At 39.7% G+C, this 22,109-nt stretch overlaps 1 protein-coding gene across 2 annotated transcripts in view; it reads left to right on the top strand.

Annotated features, from left to right (window-relative positions):
* The window catches only part of GABRA3 (gamma-aminobutyric acid type A receptor subunit alpha3), a 241,699-nt gene extending 220,385 nt beyond the window's left edge, over positions 1 to 21,314 (top strand). The window contains exons 8-11 of one of the 2 annotated variants that reach the window (XR_009734880.1): positions 835 to 987; positions 5,464 to 5,675; positions 16,479 to 18,447; positions 19,013 to 19,097. Coding sequence is in view for 1 of the 2 variants with exons in the window: in XM_061408863.1 (XP_061264847.1) it covers positions 835 to 987; positions 5,464 to 5,675; positions 19,013 to 19,348 (701 nt within the window). In the remaining variant the exon portion in view is untranslated. Of the gene's footprint in view, positions 1 to 834; positions 988 to 5,463; positions 5,676 to 16,478; positions 18,448 to 19,012 lie in introns of both variants that reach the window. The other variant, XM_061408863.1, reaches the window with a different exon arrangement.
* The last annotated feature ends 795 nt before the right edge of the window (positions 21,315 to 22,109 follow it).

Here is a 22,109-nt window from a genome sequence, read left to right as displayed (position 1 = left end):
CCTAATGGTGGCAGTGTCTTCATAGGTTGCAGTCCATGGAGTTCTCAGATTCCCTTCAGTTTAAATAAAAAGTTTGAGGGCCAGTTCAGTCCTGTGCATTTTGGCTCCCTCGGTGATGATGGCTGGGCAGGGTCTGAAGACTTGGTCCTGAGGGCGCCTCCAGCTGAGATCTGCCTCTTCAGCTGGGCCAGGGCACTAGCAAGAGGATGCACACTGGGGGCTGGATGAATGCTTCTGGGCACAGTAACCGATCCATGCAGTGACCCCTTCCTCTTAGCCAGGCCTGGAGCTTGACGGGTGAAGGTTGACCTTGGGACCTTGCCTGTTTTTGTTAGAACAGAGAATAACATTTGTTTTGGTGAAGGTTTACAGGAACATGGTGACCTGACTGTGACTTCAGCTCAAGAACAAAGGATCTGACAACAAGAAGTTTGTAACAACAAACCATGGCCATCCCTCACCTTTCCTATAAAAGGGCTTTGCTGAAAGCTTTCTGGGAGTTCAAGGTTTTTAGGGCATAAGCCACTCATCTCCTTGCATGGCCCTGCAAGAAACCTTTCTTTGTGCCAAGTTCCGACATTTTAGTATTGTATGGCCTCAATGTGTGTTGGTCACATGGATTTGTGTTTGGTAACATTTTCACCAAAAAAAACAAAAACAAAAACCCACCTCTGTACTTCTTCATGATTATTAAAGAGATCTGGTTACGTGGACCTGAGAGGTACTGGAATGTCTTATTCTGAGTATAAGGTTAAGGAGCTTTGTGAACTGAATTGGGGCCCACCTTGATCCAACAATGTTTGACTGCAATAATGTCTAATTTTTACTCTCTAGGAGAATATGTCGTCATGACAACCCACTTCCACCTCAAGCGAAAAATTGGCTACTTTGTGATCCAGACCTACTTGCCATGTATCATGACTGTCATCCTGTCACAAGTGTCTTTCTGGCTCAACAGAGAGTCTGTCCCTGCCCGCACGGTCTTTGGTGAGTATTGTTTTATGAAGAATAGGGTCAGGGGACATTTGCAAGGTGTTATGATGAACAGTCAGAGTAGGGGTAAGGATGGTAGAAGAATCATTACTGTAGTGAATGGGAGAAACACCTGAGCCTAGCATTAGTAACTAAGTCATCATACCTTGGTATGTTCAGCAACTGAATTATTAAAAGTGGGAATAAGAAGAGTATTGGAACATTAAGGTTTACTGAAATGCTTCCTATCTCAGTCAGGTTTGCTTCCAGAGCTGGAGAGGGATGGAACTTTCAGTGAAATGGAGAGGAAATTAGTGGGCAGAGCTGGAGAAAGGGAAGGGGAGAAACTAAGCTGAAGACAGAGAAGTAGATTGGGGCTTTTTAATAACCCAGCTTTTTATATGACCATCTGACTTTGCTGCTTCCTCTCTAGCCTTTTTCAAAGTATGAATTGTGTGATATTCAGTAAGAGCTACAAAGTTGGAAGGTTTTTACAAGAATACCTATAATTAGAGAAATTTTTTTCACTATGAATTGACTGTTGTCTAGGAAGAGATTTGCATAACTTTAGCACTTTTCCATGAGAGACTTAAAGCACATAAACTGTTTTCTGTACGTTTTTCTCATTGTAAGATTTTTTTTAGGAGATAAACATTAATTGACTCTTAATCCACTAAATTGTATTCACATACTTTGATATACTGAGTATTCCCAAAGAAGGCCAGTATTTCCTACAGAGATATTGAAGCTATATTGTGTAATTAAAGAATAAATGATGTTTCAGAAAGAAGAAGCATTTTAGGTCAGGTAGAAGAGGAGACAGTAGTGGAGAAAGAAAGAGAAATAATCTGTAAAAAGAAAAAAATGAGAAATGGTGTGATATCATGGAAATCAAAAGAGGCGAGCATTCAAGAAGCAGGGAATAATCAATTGGGGTGAATTCTGTATGTTTAGGTAAAATGCAGATAAAAACTATATTTGGGATCATGATATGCTTGGTTGCTAGTGATTTGAAAAGAACAGCCCTAATGAAGTTGAGGGGTGCATAATCTATATAGGAGTAGATTATATTTGCCCAATTTTTGGAAATGTTGCAAACTAGATACCTTGAAAAAAATCTTCCTGTACAAAATCCTTAAAAAAAAAAAACAGATAGAACATAGAAAACATTCTTTTTTAATATCTGAGCTCATAAATCAAACACTCAGTGGCCCAAATGGAAGAAGGAACTGAAAACTGGAATGTTAATAACATGAGCTGGTACTGTTGTAGCAGGAAAATGGATCGATGGATGGACTACTTATCTTGGTAGATAAGAGTTTGAGTTTTAAGGTTACACAAGAAAGGCTTTTAGCTTGAGTGAAATTAAGGGTTAGAACTAGGATTGTGGTAGGCTTAATAATGGTCCCTAGTGATACCTATATTCTAATCTCTGGAATTTGTGAATGTTACATTATATGACAAAAGGACTTTACAGATTTGTTCTAAGTTAAGAATTTTGAGATGGGGAGATTATCTTGCATTATCTCAAGCAACTTTAGTTGGGTGGGACAGACATACATTATCAAAGAAGCATACTAGACTTTTAGAAGTACTCAGAGGAAGGAAGAGGGCAGGCACAGAACAGCTTTGTAGAAGAGTCTTAAAAGAGAAGCCCTGGGTGGCAGGCCTGGATCTTTTAAAATGCCAAACCTCTTTTTCCATCCATGAAGTACACCAGATGCTTGATTGAGGGCCCTACCATCTCTGACTAGCTAAGAACTCTTCACAAGATGACAGTTTTAATTAAGCCTTGGAGGCTAGAGTTCTAAACATCTCCACTGAGATATGGTACCTAAACACTTGTGTTGCAGTATGGTTCTCTTGATCCGTGCTTTGGCACTGTTAACAATGTACCAGTGTGGACAATTGCATTTGCTGATAACCATAAATTAGATAACTTGTTTGTTCCATGAATCACTTGCTCGGTGTGATCAGAGGATTACTGAGCTTTAGATCCATTCTCAGAGCTTACCAGGCTACAAATTCAGATTTTGTTATGAGGTCCTAGCTGTATGGCTTGTTCCTGACAGAGCTTAAATTGTCTTGTCACTAATCAGCCTTGACAATTCTCTGCTCAGTTTGTGTAAAGGTGCTCCTTTAGGGTCTCTTTGTTGAAACTGTATTAAGTTTTTGCCAGTCTGGATTTTGACTTATATAGTAAATGTGTAAGTAAGGTATTCAAAGAATCAAGATATGAAAGGAGGCTCCAGAGACTGCAGCACACATGGCTGACTCTCTGGGTAGAGTTAATAGTAAATAGGCCTCATCTGCTTGCTTTTTGATATAACATATCTCACCCCATTAGGACTACGTTCCATACCCTACTTGACCCAGGCTCATAAGGGTCACACTCTCCATCTTCTTGAGGAATCCAACACTTAGAAAGAGGTTCTGACTATTCCTTCTTACTAAATTCTGGATGGATTTGGGTACACAACTGCATCATCAAAATTCTGGAGGAGACTGTAGGGAATATTTATATAGATGGGAAGAACGAAGGCAAGGAGATATTAAGGCAATTGCCCAAGATACAAAACCAGTAAGTAGTAGAACTCAGGACTTCCTACTTCTAGTGTAGGTATTCAAGACTGGGGCATCCCAGGTGGCTCAGCAGTGAAGAATCCGCCTGCCACTGCAGGAGACATGGGTTCAATCCCTGGTCAGGAAGATCCCCAGTAGAAGGGAATGGCTACCCACTCCAGTATTCTTGCCTGGGAAATCCCATGGACAGAGGACCCTGGTGGGTTGCAGTCCGTGGGTTTGCAAAAGAGTCAGACACAACTTCACAACTAAAAAACAATAACATTTAAGACTGGAACTCTTACTAACAATGACAAAATTAGTGTATAATATTATTGTTAAAATGTGACAATAATTCAGTTCAGTTCAGTCACTCAATCGTGTCTGACTTTTTGTGATCCCATGAACTGAAGCACACCAGGCTTCCCTATCCATCACCAACTCCTGGAGCCTACCCACACTCATGTCCATTGAGTTGGTAATGCCATCCAACCATCTCACCCTCTGTCGTCCCCTTCTCCTGCCCTCAATCTTTCCCAGCATCAGGGTTTTTTCAAATGAGTCAGTTCTTCACATCAGGTGGCCAAAGTATTGGAGTTTCAGCTTCAGTATTAGTCCTTCCAATGAACACCCAGGACTGATCTTTAGGATGGACTTGTTGGATCTTCTTGCAGTCCAAGGGACTCTCAAGAATCTTCTGCAACACCACAGTTCAAAAGCATCAATTCTTTGGCACTCAGCTTTCCTTATAGTCCAACTCTCACATCCACACATGACTACTGGAAAAACCATAGCCTTGACTAGATGGACCTTTGTTGGCAAAGTAATGTCTCTGCTTTTAAATATGCTGTCTAGGTTGGTCATAACTTTCCTTCCAAGGAGTAAGCGTCTTTTAATTTCATGGCTGCAGTCACCATCTGCACTGATTTTGGAGATCCCCAAAAATAGTCAGCCACTGTTTCCACTGTTTCCCCATCTATTTGCCATGAAGTGGTTAACAATATGTTAATATGTTAACCACAACACTATATAGTTCATGTGCATATCTAAACTATGAACAGATTACAAAAATTTTTTTAATATAATTTAAAAATGAGTAAAAGAAAGTCTTAAATTTAGGTTAATAAATACCACCAAGAAAAAGAATCAACTGATTTAAAACCAAGCTCTGGTTTGGCAAAAACTCATAAGAAATAGATGTGAGAATAGTTTTGGTTGCTCATGAATTCAATAGGACCTAGACTGTGATGTAGCTAAAGGACAGTTTTTCTACAATAGTTTGTTGTGTTATTAGGGGAATAGTGTCCACAATAAATTAAATGAATCTCCAGCTAATATCAGACCATGTCCTGAGTCTTAGCCTAAGTTCTGGTCTGTTGAGAAGGCATCTTACCAGAATGGAGAAGGAGGAGAAACAAAAGAAGGAGCTTGTCATGTTCTAGAGATGAACAGACTCACAAGGAACCACGGCCACTCTCTCCAACTTTCTGAAGTCCTGTCCCAGAAAGAAAAAATCAGGGTTTCTTTTCTTACGTCTCCAGACAGAACCTCTGAGATCAATCAGTGGATTAGGAGTTAGAGGAAGGCAGGTTTCAGCATAAGGTAGACTTTTCTAATTAGAAAGCTCTATTACACTGAAATAGGTTACCTACAACCTAGTCTTCAATGGAAATGTTTAAGCTGAGGTTAAAGGGCAACTCTTAAATGCTATACTGGAGATTCCTATTCCTGTGATAATTGGGATGGGGTGGTTACTACGTAGAACCATTCCATTTTGACATTATCTGATTTTTTTTTTTTTTTTTTTTACTTTAAAAGAGGGCATTTTGGGTGGGTTTAGCTCCTCCTTTCAAGGAGGAAGATGGTGATATCATCAGGTACACTCAATGTCTTTTAGTGGCAACTAGTTCTTATTTTCTCTCTCCCTAGGTGTCACCACTGTTCTCACCATGACCACCTTGAGTATCAGTGCCAGAAACTCCTTACCTAAAGTGGCATATGCGACGGCCATGGATTGGTTCATAGCCGTGTGTTATGCCTTTGTATTTTCTGCGCTGATTGAGTTTGCAACCGTGAACTACTTCACAAAGCGGAGTTGGGCTTGGGAAGGCAAGAAGGTGCCAGAGGCCCTGGAGATGAAGGTAAGATACAGGAAAGGTGGGGGCTGGGAAGCATTCCCTGAGAGAACTGTATTGGAACCAGGAGTGGGCAGCCTGCAGCCTGTGGGAACTGGCCAGGGCTGTGTGCTATTCACTGGGGTCATCAATCCAATTCTCAACTGGAATGCTTCTTGGCAGTGTGGAGTGTTTGCTGGGGGCAAAGAAAAGAGGGTTGGTATCATGGAGGGCTGATGCCTTGTGGTGAGGGATCAAACCTAAGTGTGATACTGCTGAACCCAAGGGGAATATGTTGTACTTACAAAGTCACCCAGAAGAGTGGTCTTTATCTTCCACCCAGAGAACAGTCTCTAGGGCCACTTTTGCCCCTCATTTTGGCAATATGTTCCCATTACCATCAAACAAAAATGATCATCATTCCTTCTGTGTCTTTGCTAATTTTTACTCTCTACCTGGAATGTTCTTTTCTTATTTTCCTGCCTGATAAAGACCTGCTCAGTCTTTAAGAACCAGATGAAATGCTATTTTTCTCCATAGAAGCTTTCCAGAATCATGAGATAGCTTCAGCTTTTCTGGGGGTGGGTAAGGTTGCTCATGATATGAAAAGCATTTATTTGCATTAGAGCTATTTGTCTACTTCCTCACTAGACTGAACTTCTTGAGGGCAGGGACTTGCCTGCATTTGTCTAACTAGCTAGCATCTGTGTACAGCATCTGACTCATAGTAAAAGCTGAATAAATGTTAATTGGATTAATGGATGAGAAGAAAGAAAAAAATCCCAGTAAACCACCTGGAGTTGGTAGGAATAGAAAAACATAAATACAGTAAAATCAGGTTTGGTATCCTTGACTGCTTTAAAAGAGTTGAGATCTCTAGCTGTAGATGAAGACTAACCCACGATGCTAAAAAGAATGGGCAGATGTGGCCCCAGAATCATGGAGAAGAGAAAACATAATGAAGATTTTTCAAACTGGAGGAATAGAATCCATAGAATATAGACTGGTGAGTTGGAAAATTTTTAGAATAGATCTTAACTATTTATTTAGATAAAATGTATTAACTCTTTGCTATAAATCATGGAGAAATAAGTATATTTCTTCTTCCTCCATCTACTCTACCATAGGAATTTCTTGGTTGGTTTTATTATTATTCTTAGTCTAGTTGTTAACATTTGTATCCTTAAAATATATTTACCCATCTAATGCTTGATTCATCAGTTATAAACCAGGTCTGTTGATCCCTCACCCACTGCAAGATATAAGGAAATTATTATACTTATCCTGCTTCTCACCTTTGCTTTCTACCAGTTCCTGTCATTGCTCAACTTTTGTTATACAACTGTTTCCACATTGTCAAGTTTTATAGTATTTACATGCTTTTATGCAGTCATAATTTCTGTATTTTACTACTCACAGTTCTATATTTAAAAAGATTCTCTTCTCAAAATAGTCCTCTTATCCATGTTTATGTTCATCGCTTAGTTACCTCAAGGCTATCCTCTGGAAGTTTCTTTAGGAAGTGTTCGTGGGAACCATATTTCCTACTATCTTATGTCAGTAATGCCTAACATTACTGACAATCTTACATGTATAAAATTATCTGTCAGTTGTGTTTATACTTGAATTATATTTGGGCTGTTGTACAATTTGTGGGTTGCATTCTCTTTCTCTAACATCCACATAGACATTGGTTGCTATTTTCGGTTCTAGAACTGAATATTGTTATGAGGAAATTTAAAACCACCCTGAGAAGCTTTCACATAATGAGGAGATGATTTTATGGCTTAGAAACCCATATGCATGTGTCTTTTATTTACAAGGATAGATCTTGATCTATCTGTATGAATTTTTCCTAGGACAGCATGTTGCCCTTAACTCTATAGATTCACAACTGTCCTTGTTTCAGGAAAGCTTTCCTGAAACACATCTTTGCTCTGTTACCTTCCTAAAAGCACAGATTATACATATAATATAACTTTATAATCCTTATTTACCATTATTCTCTGGTAATTTCCAACTGTTCTTATCCATTTTATTTTTCTCAAGCCTGTCTTCTGTGTCTCTGAACATTTTCACCGTGTCTGTTCTCCTTCATTTTTATAGTAGTAGTATTTTTCCTTATATTAATTTTACGATTTCTGCTGACTTAGCTTTTAATGTATTCTGTTTGTTTTGTGTGTTGTTATGCAGTTCTTTATTGGTTCTTTCCCCTCATTGTAACGTATTTTGCATCAGTAACATATTCTTTTTCAACTGTTACTTGAAGTTGTATTAGAGGACTTCTTTACTAACACTGCTATGTGTGAAAGTATCATTTTGGGGAGGGACTGAGACAATGAATAGGATAGTTGTGAGTGGTTGAGAATAAGTAGTTGAAAGTTAATAGTTTGACCATCATCCGTTATCTGTATAAATTCTTATAAATAACCCAGAAGAAAGGCCTCTATGTATGGTGTGGTGTGTGCGTGCTTGTGTGCATATGTGTAATATTGTACCCTTTAATGTTTCCAGTCTCTACCTCCTCACTACTATGTGGTAATCAAACAGTATTCCAGGATGTTCTCACTACCAGCCTGAAAACTATTTGTTTCAAAACAGAGGTCATTTGTTTTTCACTCAGGTCCTGCCATCCACATTTTAGGACTCTGTTCTTGGCCTGAAATCTAGAATATTAGGCATCCTCAATGTCTTCTTCACCCTGATCCAATTTTTACTGCATTTGGGAGCCCTTATGTTTTGGGGTGAGGGTTAAAAATACTTCCAATTTTCATCAAAGATGGAGTTTTGGTTTCATATATCATTTTCCTTATTTTGGTTGGTTCCAGAGAAGAAAAGGAAGCAAAGATGTCCTTATTCTGACATATTAAACTGAAAGACCCTTATTAAACAAATGTTTTAAGAGCAGTTTGCACTAACTACTGACATATAGCCTGATTTAACTAAGAAGAAATAGTGCCAAACTAACCTTAAGAAAATTCATGGAAAGTTTACTAGACTGGTAAAACAGGAAATATACAGACTTTATCAAGACATCTAACTTTTTAAAATTATGTCTTCATGAAGAAGAAATAGCAGTTGAAAAAATATTACAATTATGCTGATGTAATTGGTTGACCAATTGAAGTCAAATATAATCTGATTGATGGATGGACATCAACCTGAATGGATATTGCTCTAATAAGCCACAAGGCTTTATCTTTGACCCTCCACAGATTCTTTACCATCTGAGCTACCAGGGAAGCCCTCTTAAATTCTGTCATCTGTGACTTAAATAAAGATACATAATATAGGAGATTCAAATTTGTAAGCTGGCATTAATAAAAAAGAGTATCTTTTGAAGTAGAGTCCAAGAGAATTTCTGAAGTTTGAAAGAATATACTGAAACCAAAAGGTTAACATTTCTAAATACAACAGATTTTTACACATATATTCCAAAAAAGTTCACGGATAAAAAAGGTTAACAAAGATTTGCATGTTATAAATAAGATGCTATGATATAGGGAAAGAACACATTTAATGTAGGCCATCCATGTGGTGTAACTCTTGAAAAGCCAAATTTGATTTGAGTCTGAGTTAGGAGTTACCTAGAACAAATGAGATGATAAACCCCTTTTATTCTGTACAGGTTGTACCATGTTTAAAATATGCTGTTCCAGTTTGGCTACTACAATGGAGAAAGGACAGATGCATTAAGGCAATGATGATTGCTAATTTCAGATATCTAAAAGGCAGTCATAAATACCTTATGAAATATGTGGTAGACTTGTTTTTTGTGATTGGAAAGAGATGCAGTGGTGGCTTGAGGGTAGAAAGAGCACTTGAACAGTGTAGCTGTCAAAAATGATAACCGTTTCTCCAATTCCAAGGAGTGCTGAAAATGAAAAAAAAAAAAGAACAAAAAGAATCATCTAAAAGTCTTCTGCAGAGATGGTGATCTTAGTATTCCTCCTTAGTTCTTGTCAATCAATTTAAGTTATTGAAAGGATGTTGATGAGAGTTGAAAAAAACTATGAAATGTATAAAAATGGATTTCTAATATGCGGGTACTATGTTTTGTGCACGCTGCTACAATATGAAGGAACTAACAGAACCACTGACCCACAGAAAAAAACGAAGTGCATTAAAAGTAAAAAACAGTGCAATTTAACTATAACTTATTTGCTTCCTTTAGAGAGACATATTAAGCCTTATTTGCCTCATAAAACTAGAATAGGGGAGCACAAAACTGTTTAAAACTAATATAAATTATCCAAAAGTCTATTTCTGATCTGTACTATGGTCAAGGATTAGACAGAATGTGAGGGGAAAGATAAAGGAAAGGAAAAGAAGGGATAGGTAGGAACAAATACCTCATTTTCAAATGAAGACAAATGACTACCTTATAATAGCACTCAATGAACTGTGGGCTTCTGAGGAACAGCTACACATTTTATCACCACTTCCTTTAAAAATCCCACTAAAATGAGGGTAAAGAAATAAAACAGGTATAAACCCACAAGTACCAGGAGCACTGAAGAGGACTTTCAGTCAGACAAGAGATTGTAATGCATTTTTTTTAGAAAAATGAATGTGGAAAGACGAATAAGAACTGATTTATCAAGTTGGAGAGAGATATAACCCTGGAGAAACTCAGCATTCAAGGTGCTTCATACAACAGACAATAAATCATGGGGGTGCAATTAAGGGGACTGAATAAAGGCCTGTGTACAGAGTAGTCAAGACCCCAGAGCCTGCCAGCATTTAATATGTCAACAGCCAGATGTATAGTTTCCTAAAGACCAGCAGACGTTTCTTTTCTAAAGAAGCTGAATGTCTCCATAGAAAAGACCTTAATACAGTGACATTCTGGGGTATCCCATAAAATGACCTCCCTCCAGATAGCATAGTTTACCAGTCAACAAGCCCAGCTCAGGCACACTAAACATACAGACATCTTTTATGTTGCCAAATAATACTATGATATGAAGCATTATCAAAGTGAAATTTGTAATAGAGAAAAGTAAAGATTCAAAAAAAACTCATCTTGGCAGGAACAGAAATAATTTAGGGAATTAAAGAGAACCTAAGAAAAACAAAAGTAAATCTTATCTTATATTTATAAATATAGCATATACATAAAATAAGGAGGATGCTAATATAAAAGGAAATCAGAGAATAAGGAAGAGCTTCTGAAATGAAAAATAACCACCAAGTGGTAATGAAGCCGATCCAATAAGGAAGGGCAACAACCTCCATGAACACAGAAGACAAGCCACACAAGGGGTTCCAACCCCAAAACAAAGGCTGTGCCAAAAACCAAGAGGCTGCTTTGGGGACAAAGACCCCAGTGAAGGCAGTACTCTGCAAACAACTCAGAGGCCAAGCCTTTCTGGGGAAATGTCTCCAGGGTTTCACAGTGTAACAAGAAATAGAGGTTTCCACAGATGCTGCGGTTCTCTCTGTCCCGGCTGTGGGGTTGGTGGCCTGAGCTAGGAGAGGAAAAAAAGCAGTTTTCACTCAGTTTCAGTTCCCTGCTCGAGGTGCTGACCCAAATCCCTGCCACAAGAGGGTCAGTCTGAATATACAAACCCTATTTGGTTGTGTGATCCTCTCAATAATTTGTGAAAAAAAGTGAAATTGTTAGTCTCTCAGTCGTGTCTGACTCTTCGCAACCCATGGACTGTAGCCCATCAGGCTCCTCTGTCCATGGGATTTCCCAGGCAAGGATGCTGGAGTGGATTACCATTTCCTTCTCCAGGGGATCTTCCCAACCCAGGGATCAAGCCTGGGTCTCCTGCATTGCAGGCAGATTCTTTACCATCTGAAACACCAGGGAAACCCCAATAATCAGCTCTAGCTTGTTTCATAACTTTCCTGGCTTTGCTTGATCTGTTAGCACTTTTTCTCAAGACATTGCAGCATTTCTGCCAGGCAGTATTTATGCATTTGTTAACGAAAATCAAGATGTGACTAAAGATCAGAAGCTCAGTAGCAACCTATGTTGTAGCAGTGATGTCAGTCCATTGTCTTCAGAGAGTTAATGTTGAAAACAAAATTCTTATTGATCAGACAAACATGGTCTGCTGAAGACACATGCACTTTTGTAGAGTTTAACATTTTGTGTTTTTCTGAAGAAAATATACATATATACATATGTTGCTTTATTTGAAACAAAATATGATGCATTTGAAAAAATAACTGCCAAAATGAAAGTTTCAATAGACATGGGAAAATAAACTGAAAAAAAAAAATCTTTCTACAAGTAAGGTAAAAAGGAAATAATTGACAAATGAAAAGAAGAGGTTAAGGGACTTACGGATGAATCCAGGAAATTCATCCAACTCAGAACCTGCAGAATGAGTGAACAGAGAAATGGGAACAAAGGAAATTAGCAAAGAACTAATATAAGACATGTTTACAAAAGGAAAGATATAAGCCTCCAGATTGAAAGTGTTCTCATAGGCCCACATAAAGTCACATCATCTTGAGATTTTAGAAAACCAGGGATAAATGGTAGACTAAAGAGATTCTAGAAAGGCAATAAGTGTTATTTACAAAGAAATGATTAGCAGAATGGCATCAGACTTCCATTGGATGCTGGAAGACAGTGGAGCTGTAAATCTAGATCTGAAGGACAAATGATTTTCAACCTTGAATCCCATGCCTAGCCAAAGTATCACTTACATGGAAAGGTAGTTATTTTCAGACCTGCTAGAACTCAGAAATGTCACTTCTCATGGATTCCACCTTAGGAGAATACAGGAGAATATGTTCTATTAAAACGAAAGTAGAACGAAAAAGATAAAGACACTGGACCAGAGAAGAGGGTATCCTACAGAAGAGATAGATGAAGGGAATTCCTAAGATGAAAGCTATGTAGCAAGCAAACCTGGAGAAGAACCCAGTGCAATTTGTAGCAAGAGGCTAGAGGTATTTATCCAGTCCTTTATAATGATGTTACCATTGATTATTGATTGCACTAGAAAGATTGCTATAACTGTATGGAAGATGGAGGAAGGGTTGCATAAGTGAGATAAATCAGCATGAAAATATGAATGGTTATGTATAAAACTGATAGCAGTATAAGCATATTACTTAGAAATATATAAATATTAGAAAGTTTAGAAAATTAAAATAAAGATAGAAAGTTAAAAATAATTATGTTGTAGGACAAGGTTGGGTTACAGGCATTATAAGTTTTTACATTTATTTCTTTTTAACTATGTACATTATTACCTAGATTATATTTTTTGAAAATTAAAAGAGCAAATTAAAATGAAGAAATAAAACTATATTTTAAAAAAAGACAATTATTATTCTTAGAAGTTCTTTTAAAATATAAATTCTTACCTAAATTTTGGAAACACAGTAATTCTTATGCTTTTTTCTTATTTTCAAATAAGAAATTTGAATGCTCTAGAATAACATTTTATTTTACATTAGAAAATACTCAACTTCCATCCATAATTTAGAAAAGTTTAGTTTTTTATCATTAATGGCTTTTTAAAATTTCTAGCATTCCTGTAAAAACAGCCATAAATCAAGTCACCACTTGGTATGTTCTCTCTGGGGTGAATGATATTCACTCTGGGTTAATTTGTATTCATAAAGTGGTAGCCTTCTCACCCTTTTCTACAGTAGATATAAATGCCCTGACAACACACATACTCTATCAGTGGTGAGTTGATTGAAACAGAAACAAACGGGGATCAGTCAAGATGGCAGAGAAGAAAGACCCAGCGCTCACCTCCTCTCAAAAGCACACCAAAATCACAACTATTTGCAGAACAACCATCCATGGAAAAGATCAAAATTTACCAGAAAAGACCTTCTACAACTAAAGATATGAAGAAGGAACCAAACAAGACAGGTGGAGTTGTGATATAGGCAAGTCTTATACCTTGGGTGGGCAATCCACAAACGAGAGGAATATTACCATTACAGAGGTTCTCTCCTAGGAGTGAGGGGTCTGAGCCCCAAGGTGGGCTCCATAACCTGTGGGTCATATGCCAGGAAAATGAACCCCCAGAGCATTTGGCTTTGAAGACCAGTAATGCATACAATTGAGAGTCCCAGAGAGCTGGGGGAAAATAGAGACTTCACTCACATGCTCTGGGATTCAGGGCAAAAGCAGTAATAGGAGGCTGGGTCAGACCCACCTGCTGATCTTGGAGAGTCTCCTGGAGAAACCAGGGGCAACTGCAGCTCCCCCTGGGGACATAGACACTGGTGGCAGCCATTCTGGAGAATTCATTCTACCATGTAGACACTGGTGCTGGCAAACTCCATTTTGGAATCCTCCCTCTAACTTATTAACCTCAGGACCCAGCCCCGCCCTGGCCCAACAGTCTATAGGTGCCAGTTCTAGGACACCTCATACCAAGCAAATAACTGGGCATGGACACAGGTCTACCCACCAACAGATAAACACAGAGTCGGACATGACTGAGCGACTTTACTTCCACTTTTCACTTTCATGCATTGGAGAAGGCAATGGCAACCCACTCCAGTGTTCTTGCCTGGAGAATCCCAGGGACGGGGGAGCCTGGTGGGCTGCCGTCTCAGGGGTCGCACAGAGTTGAACACGACTGAAGCGACTTAGCAGCAGCAGCAGCAGATAATATTTGAGTCTCATCCGCTCTTTCCTTTCTCATCCACTGGCCCCAGGTCCATCCCCACATATGGTCTGGATATCCCCTACCCTCTCTTGCACCTGCATTTTCTCCCCATTCTATTGGCTTACTGACCTCTTCCTAATCCAGCATGTTCCCTTCCTCTTTTGAATTCACTTGACTCAGCATTTGTGCCTTTCTGTGTTTTTTTCGTGTTCTCCCTTATATTTTAGTTCTCTCTTATTTTAATTAATCTTCATTAGACAGCCTAAAATTTATCATCTTAACTGTTTTTAATAAGTATGTTCACAGTATTGTACAAGCAACTTTCAGAACTTTTTCATCCTGCAAAACTGAAACTCTATCCCCATGACACCAGAAATTCCAATCCTCCTCTCCACTCTCCCCCTGGCAACCTCCCTTCTACTTTCTGTCTCTAGCAATCTGACTTCTCTAAGTACTGAATACAACTGGAATCATATTTGTCTTTGTGACTGGCTTATTTTATTTAGCATAACATCCTCAAGGTTCATTCATGCTATAGCATGCATCAGAATTTCCTTTAAGGCTGAATAATATCCCATTATATGGATAGACCACATTTTCTTCATCCATTCTTCTCTCTATGCATACTTGGGTTGCTGTCATCTTTTGGCTAGTGAGAATTATGCTGCTATGAACATGGGTGTACTCATATCTCTTTAAGACCTTGCTTTCATTTGAGGTGGGCAATATACTCCAAAGTAGAATTGCTGGGTCATATTTTAATTTTTTGAGGATCTGATGTACCATTTTTCATAGCAGCTGCACCATTTTACATTCCCGACAGCACATAAGGGGTCAAATTTCTCCATATCCTTGTCTACACTTGTTATTTCCTTTTTTTATTGTTACTGTTATTGTTCTTATTTTTAATAGTAGGCACCCTAATGGGTATGAGGTGGTATCTCATTTTGACTTTCATTTCTATTATGATATTAAGCATAATATTAAGCATCTTTTCACATCTTTATTGGCCATTTCTATATCTTCTTTTGAAAAATGTCTGTTTTAAAACCCATTTTAAAAATTGGGTTGTTTGGGTGTAAAAATTGGGTCTTTGTCTGATTTGTCTTTGAATCTAACATAGCATACACTCCATTACTTTACCCACTTCTGAAAACTGGGGTTCAGGAAAGTTGGATGGATGTTAGGTTAACACAGTCATAGGACTTTATCTGCATATACTTTGAGGTCCTGGAGGTCTCAAGTACATTCACGGCTTCAGCTAACCCTCTAATTAGCACTTCTGAAAACAATTAACATGAACGTCATCTGAGAAAAACTCTAAAGTTGTTGGACATGCATTAGTCCATAAAAGTTTTCACTACCTCATCCCCAGTCCACATGAGGTAGCTTTCTAGAAGGAAAAATGTCCTGCCCTGAGGTCAAAATGCTTGGAGGAATTTGGAAGAGTGAGTTTCAGTTTGGTGGTATGGGAATTACTCCAGGATGAACTATAGAGATATTCTATATATCTTTGTCTGTATAGGAGAAGTCATACTAGATAGGAGAGGTCATACTTCTCAAAAGTTGGAGAAGACTCTTGAAAGTCCCTTGGACTGCGAGGAGATCCAACCAGTCAATCCTAAAGGATATCAGTCCTGAATATTCATGGGGAGGACTGATGCTGAAGCTGAAGCTCCAATACTTTGGTCACCTGATTCGAAGAACTGACTTGTTGGAAAAGACCCTGGTGCTGGGAAAGATTGAAGGCAGGAGGAGAGGGGATGATATAGGAATAGATGGTTGGATGGCATCACCGACTCGATGGACATGAGTTTCAGCAAGCTCCAGGATTTGGTGATGGACAGGGAAGCCTGACGTGCTGCAGTCCATGAGGTTGCAGAGAATCAGACACAACTGAGCAACTGAACTGAACTGATAGGAGAGGTCAAGACTCAGCAGGAATAAATTAGAAATCACATGAAGAATCTTCAGCTGGGGGGTCAGGTTTCATTCTGTAAACATCTATAATGCAGCTAAGAGCCCAGCATTGGCTCGAGAGGTAGGCACAGAATCATAGCTTGGTCAGAGTTAAGTGACTCTAGTTTGTGTCTATCTAATTCCAGGGTGTAGAGAAGTATTAGAAAACTAGATGCAGAAATGTGAATTGTTAACCATTAATCTCTGCTTCCTGTTTCTGTCTTCTCAGCACTACAACTTTTGCTTTGATTTCCCTTCTTTGACAATTTAGGTAAAAATTATAGTGGCTGATTAAAAAGTTCCATGATGGAAAGGGCGAGGGAAATTAAAAGGTAATTTTCTTTTATTACTTAAAAAATCTGTGATTAAATCAACTGCTGCTTCTCTACGTATAGAACACAAAGTGCCTACAGAGCTAAAGAAAGTGTTTGCTGTTCAGAATGATTATTTCAAAGACTTGGTCATAACCAGCTTACAAGATGACTAAATGAAATAATATATGTGAGTGTGAAAGCTTCTAGCAAAGTCAGGGTAGTGGGTTTTTTTCTTTCTTTTCTTTTATTTTATTTTTTGTTTAACCATGAGAAAAAAAGAGATTAGTAAGCAAATGAATAAGTAAGTAGGCAAACAAGCAAAGTGCTCCTTTATTTAATAGCAGAGGCATTTAGCAGCAGGCCTCTATTCACACAATGAATTTGCTAATTATAAGTGAGTCCCATGTAGTATTTAAAGCATTTACAAGGTTGTTAGACTCCCTTAGAGTTCTGTCCCCCTTCCACTTGTAGCAATGTAACTACAATCCTCAAAGAGAGAATGGTTTTGCTTTTTAAGTGTCCTATTAGTCAGACTGTTCATTTACTTAAACCAGCACCCACTTCTTTGTCCCTCTTACCCTCCCTGATGAAAACCCTGAAGCCAGCACAGACAGGCCTTTATTATGTACACTCTCATCTACCTACAGCAGACTCCTTGTCATTCCTCAAAGTAGCAGTGCCCTTGACCTGTGCATTGCCTTGGCTACATCTTCATCTGGTGAGCTCCTGCTCATCTTTCATGACCCAGCTCGCCATCCTCATTGCCTTCTCTGAGCCACCTTTTCCAGCACCTGAAGGTACTTTGCCCCTCCCTCTACTGAATTCCCATCACCCTTTTATTCATATCTCTTAGAATTCTGATCACATTATATGGCAATGGTGTGTTCACAGGGCTCTCCCCCTACACCACCCCCCCCATCACTGGACTGCAAATTCCTACAAAACAAGGAGTGAAACGGACAACTTTTAACCTTCCCACCTATCCTGAAACATCTAGTGTAGTTCTTGGCCCAGTAGATACTCAGTAGCTGTTGGGCAAAAGTTATTATTAGGACCAGGAAGATCAATGGCAGTGTGGTCTAAAGAAAAATAAGTCAGAAAATGGGGGGGGGGACTCAGAAGTAAAGAAGAAAGGAAATAGATTAGGAGAAAGGGGGTCAGTAGGAGAGGGCGGGAGTAGAGAAATCCAGGAAGGAAACACGTGCAAAGAAGTAAAACAGATGCTGGGAAGCAAAGTCACGTTGAGAAAGAAAAATTCGAGGTATGTGAAATCAGGGCAACACATTGGTCATCACTTTCCATCAAATACTCTTGGGTATTTTCAAAGCTCATCTGTCCCCACTTTTCCCTTAAAACAAAGAGGGATAAAAGGAAGAAAAGGCCAGAGTGGGAAATGAGGCAGTGAGCTCAGCACTCAGACTGTGTCCTCAGCCACTGCCTTTGGCCTCTCCTGTTCCTCAGCCTCTCTCTTCTGACCCAGGCCTGAGCTTTGTCACCTTTTCTCTTTTCTACATGGAAGGTCCATGTATATACAAGTCATATATGTGAGAACAAATGGACACATTTGTGTATGCTTATTTATCATTGAGGTTTTTTGTTTGTTTTTTTTTTTTTTTTTTTTTATAATCTGGAAAAGCAAAGATCAGAGTCATAGCAAGCCCCCAGGATCCCTGCCTGTGCTGTCAGAGGGAAGCAGACGGAAGTTCCCTAGAGAGGCTGTCGCAGAGTCAGACACAACTGAGTGACTGAGATGAACTGAACTAGAGAGGCTGTAGCTCCTGCCTGCATGAAGGGTTATAATGATGCATGTTAACATGCTGTAGAATGTATGTCTTTAAGACAAAATGACTTTCAGACTCACCAAGCTCTCTTCCTCACAGGAGATGTGCCACTTGATGGTTGAAGCCTTTTGGAGTTATGTCTCGGGTAACCAAACAGTGTCTCATACCTATAGAACAGTACAGTGCAGCCCTGGTTAAAAGTTGGGAGCCCAGATGGCTAGTGTGGGCTCTGCCACTCAGTCTGAAGCTAAGTTTTCTCATCTGTCAAATGGGAGTAATTTCACACACTTAGGTCGTACGGTTACTGTGAGGATCAAGTCACATGATTGCATAGGATCCTACACATGACCAATATTTCAGTTTTCCAGTTATTTCTACCACCATTCTTTCATCTGATCCTCTCAACAACCCTGCCAAATATTTTGATCCTCATTTTACAGATGAAGAAAATAAAGCTCTAAGGGGAGAAGTCACTTGGCCAAAGGCACAATAGCTAGTAAACCAGGATGATGCAGATTTTGTTTTCAAAGTCATCTTCAATTTATTCCTTTGTACAAAGCTGGCTACTCAGTGCTATTGGCTTCATGGCCCCTCTTTCCTAACTTCCCTCATGTCTCCTCCTCCCCACAGCCTTTGAAGGTGTTCTATATAGTGAATTAATTAGCTTTCCTTTTGTCCCCCCATTCTCCCCTACTTTTTCTGGCCCTTAGAAGAAAACACCAGCAGTCCCGACCAAGAAAACCAGCACCACTTTCAACATCGTGGGAACCACCTATCCCATCAACCTGGCCAAGGACACTGAATTCTCTGCCATCTCCAAGGGCGCTGCTCCGAGCACCTCCTCCACCCCGACAATCATTGCTTCACCCAAGACCACCTGTGTGCAGGATATCCCGACTGAGACCAAGACCTACAACAGTGTCAGCAAGGTTGACAAGATTTCCCGCATCATCTTTCCTGTGCTCTTTGCCATTTTCAATCTGGTCTATTGGGCTACATATGTCAACCGGGAGTCAGCTATCAAGGGCATGATCCGCAAACAGTAGATAGTGGTGGCGCTGCAACCAGAGCACTATATACCCTAGGAAGCATCCAGGCACCCAAACCCCAGGGCTCCCCTTCATGTGTTTCAGGATTCTTCTTTTATAACCCTCTTACCACGCCATGACTCTCAGTTAATATTTAGTAATCTCAGTGAAGAAACAATAACAGAAAAAATTACTTGTCCCTCTAACATTGCTGAGTATGTCCCAATTGGAGCCAAACACTGCCATTTGTCCAGTTGCTTATCTTAATCTGCCAGTCTCCCTCAGCTGAGGGCATGGCATGTAATTTACTGCACTCTGCCCACTACAGGAACAACAGGAGACTCTATAGCCTGCAGTGAGAGCCTTGGCTATTGGATAGGTCCAGACTAAGGTGGATTGTTGACTTGTCCAGATCAGATGATTCTGACTCACTAGGGAGCTAGCCTGGGTCTCCAGTGGTCCTGCCTGCCACCTCTCCTGCCCACAACAGGGCCCACTAGGCATAAGTACTGATAACAAAGGCAGGAGCCAGTGCTAACCTCTGAAGATGGCCTGAAACCCCTTTATTGGCTTAGAGGTTAGTGTGGACGATTGAGGCTTACTGCTGTCTACCATGTATTGCCAAAACAGATGGAACCAGTTAGGTCAGCCTGGCACCAAGATGACGAATACCTGCCAGGTCTAGACCCTCAGGAAAATAGTACCGTCTTTGGTATATCTCTCCTCCAGAAAGCCCTTTTAAGCCCTTTGAACCTGTTGTAGCCAGTTGGACATGGCTTAGCTTGGACTCATTACTGCCTACAAACTCTTTAGTAAAAGGATCAAGTATTTGTTTTAATTTATACTAAGAAGGGACATATGCAACAAAATGAGATCAAATGTCTATTTTTTTTTAAAGATTAGAAAGATATGAAAGTCATCTCCTAGCCAAGGCAACTCATCAAATACTGGATGGAGTGAGAAATTTGGGCTTGGTGGTAGTTGAGGCTTGAAGACTGGCTTGGAAAAGAGGGCTACTGGCAGGTGAAAGTCAAGTTCTTCTTTCCATACCCTCCACACTCCAGACCCTAGCCCAAGATCTTTTCTCCTACTTGTCAGGGACCTCTGGTCCTCTCTTGATGCCAATATTAAGAGGGATGAATTGGAGTCTAGTTTACTTTTGAGTCAATTAAATCATTAACCTTATTATCACTTTGATAATATATTATTTAAAGGATTCGATCTCATTTGTTCTTAGCATGAATAAAAGGGACAGTTATAATTGTAAATTTTGTATGAAGTAGACAAACTCAGTTTCAGATGTTTGAATGACTCACCGAGGCTCCTTACAAGTGTCCATAATAGAGAACTATCATGGACCCCTTTCCAAAGGCCAACATGAAGATAGGACTGAGAATTCAGGTCCATCTAGACCTCAGAATCAGCACTATCTCAACAGGCATGCTGGGTCCTCAATGCAGTTTGGTTGGACACCAAAAAGATTTTTAGAAAGTCACATTGTGTTATCCAAGGAGACCACTTCTCGTCGCCATGGTTCAAGAGAATGAGATGAAGATGGCAGCCCCAGCCACTAGTCCAAAGTATCTGGGAGCCCCTAAGTAATGCCACAGAGGGCACCGAAAGGAGATTCTCCCTGCCCACGCCCTGATCCGTGCTCCTAAGGGGTCTATCATTAGCTGCTGGTTGCCTTTTCACCCATCCTTCCCCCATCTCCTGCTTCCTTGCCATTGCTGGGATAATGCATGCCAGTCCCATTATTCCTAAGACTGTGTCTGTAGGTAAATTCATGACTATAAGAGTGTAGTGTCGTGGCTATGTGGGGATGGGGGGTGGGGGGGGTGGGGCTGTTAATGATTGTCTTGTTCATGATTGTCTTAAGGAATTTAGAATGGAAGCCTGACCTTTACCTCTCTGTAGAAATTGTGTTTCCAAATGCTTTGGTGCAATGTTTAGTGGCTGTTTATTAAACTCTTTCTGAATTGTACTCAGGCTAAATAACTTTTTTTGGACACTCTTTGACTAACACAAGTCGTAGTCTGTTTTGGGCTTTCACTCCTATTCTCGTGCCACCCTTACTTAACACCATTGGAATATGCTGGGAAAAAGGTATCCCAAGAACAAGAGATCTGTTACAGCAATCCAAAATGGAACCCATGTGAAAAGACTGCTTTGATTGACTCAGGGGTCTCATTACCCAGTATGACAGAGAAGGAAACACTTGTGTTGGTTCCTCCACTAAATTCACCCACTCCCAGGAAATAAGAGAAAGGCCTTTTCTTTGTAATTGAAAAGGCTTTTTCCCCCCTTTTCCGTTGATTATTATTTTCCTTAGGCAATAGTTCTCTACAGGTAATAGTTACTAGGCAGAGAGAGAATAAGTGTCTAATTGGTTAGTCTATGTGTTGGGAAATAGATGATGACCTTTATCTGTTACAGAGTTAAGAAAAATCTGGGAAATTATCTTATGAGATGTGCTTGAGGAAATCACTGGGCTTCTAAGGGATGGGGAAAATTTCCTTAGGAGAGCATTTTGAGTCATATAAAAGGTTTTCTTGGATGAAATAAGACCAGAGACTTGAACAATTTAACCCTCAGTGCATGTTCTAGCCATGTGGTCATCTGATTGATGCCGTCATACTACAGCAATTTCATAATCCTTGACCAATTCAATCATACCCCCCAAACAACCATGAGATACAGGCTCTCCAGCAAAGTTGCCTGCTACCCATATTTAAATGTTGTTTCCTTGAGAAACTTCTAGGACCAGTTTTCCTCTGAA

The sequence above is a fragment of the Bos javanicus genome, chromosome X, assembly GCF_032452875.1.
Source record: "Bos javanicus breed banteng chromosome X, ARS-OSU_banteng_1.0, whole genome shotgun sequence".
Classification (NCBI taxonomy): Eukaryota; Metazoa; Chordata; class Mammalia; order Artiodactyla; family Bovidae; genus Bos; species Bos javanicus.
This window is presented reverse-complemented; position numbering and strand designations above follow the sequence as displayed.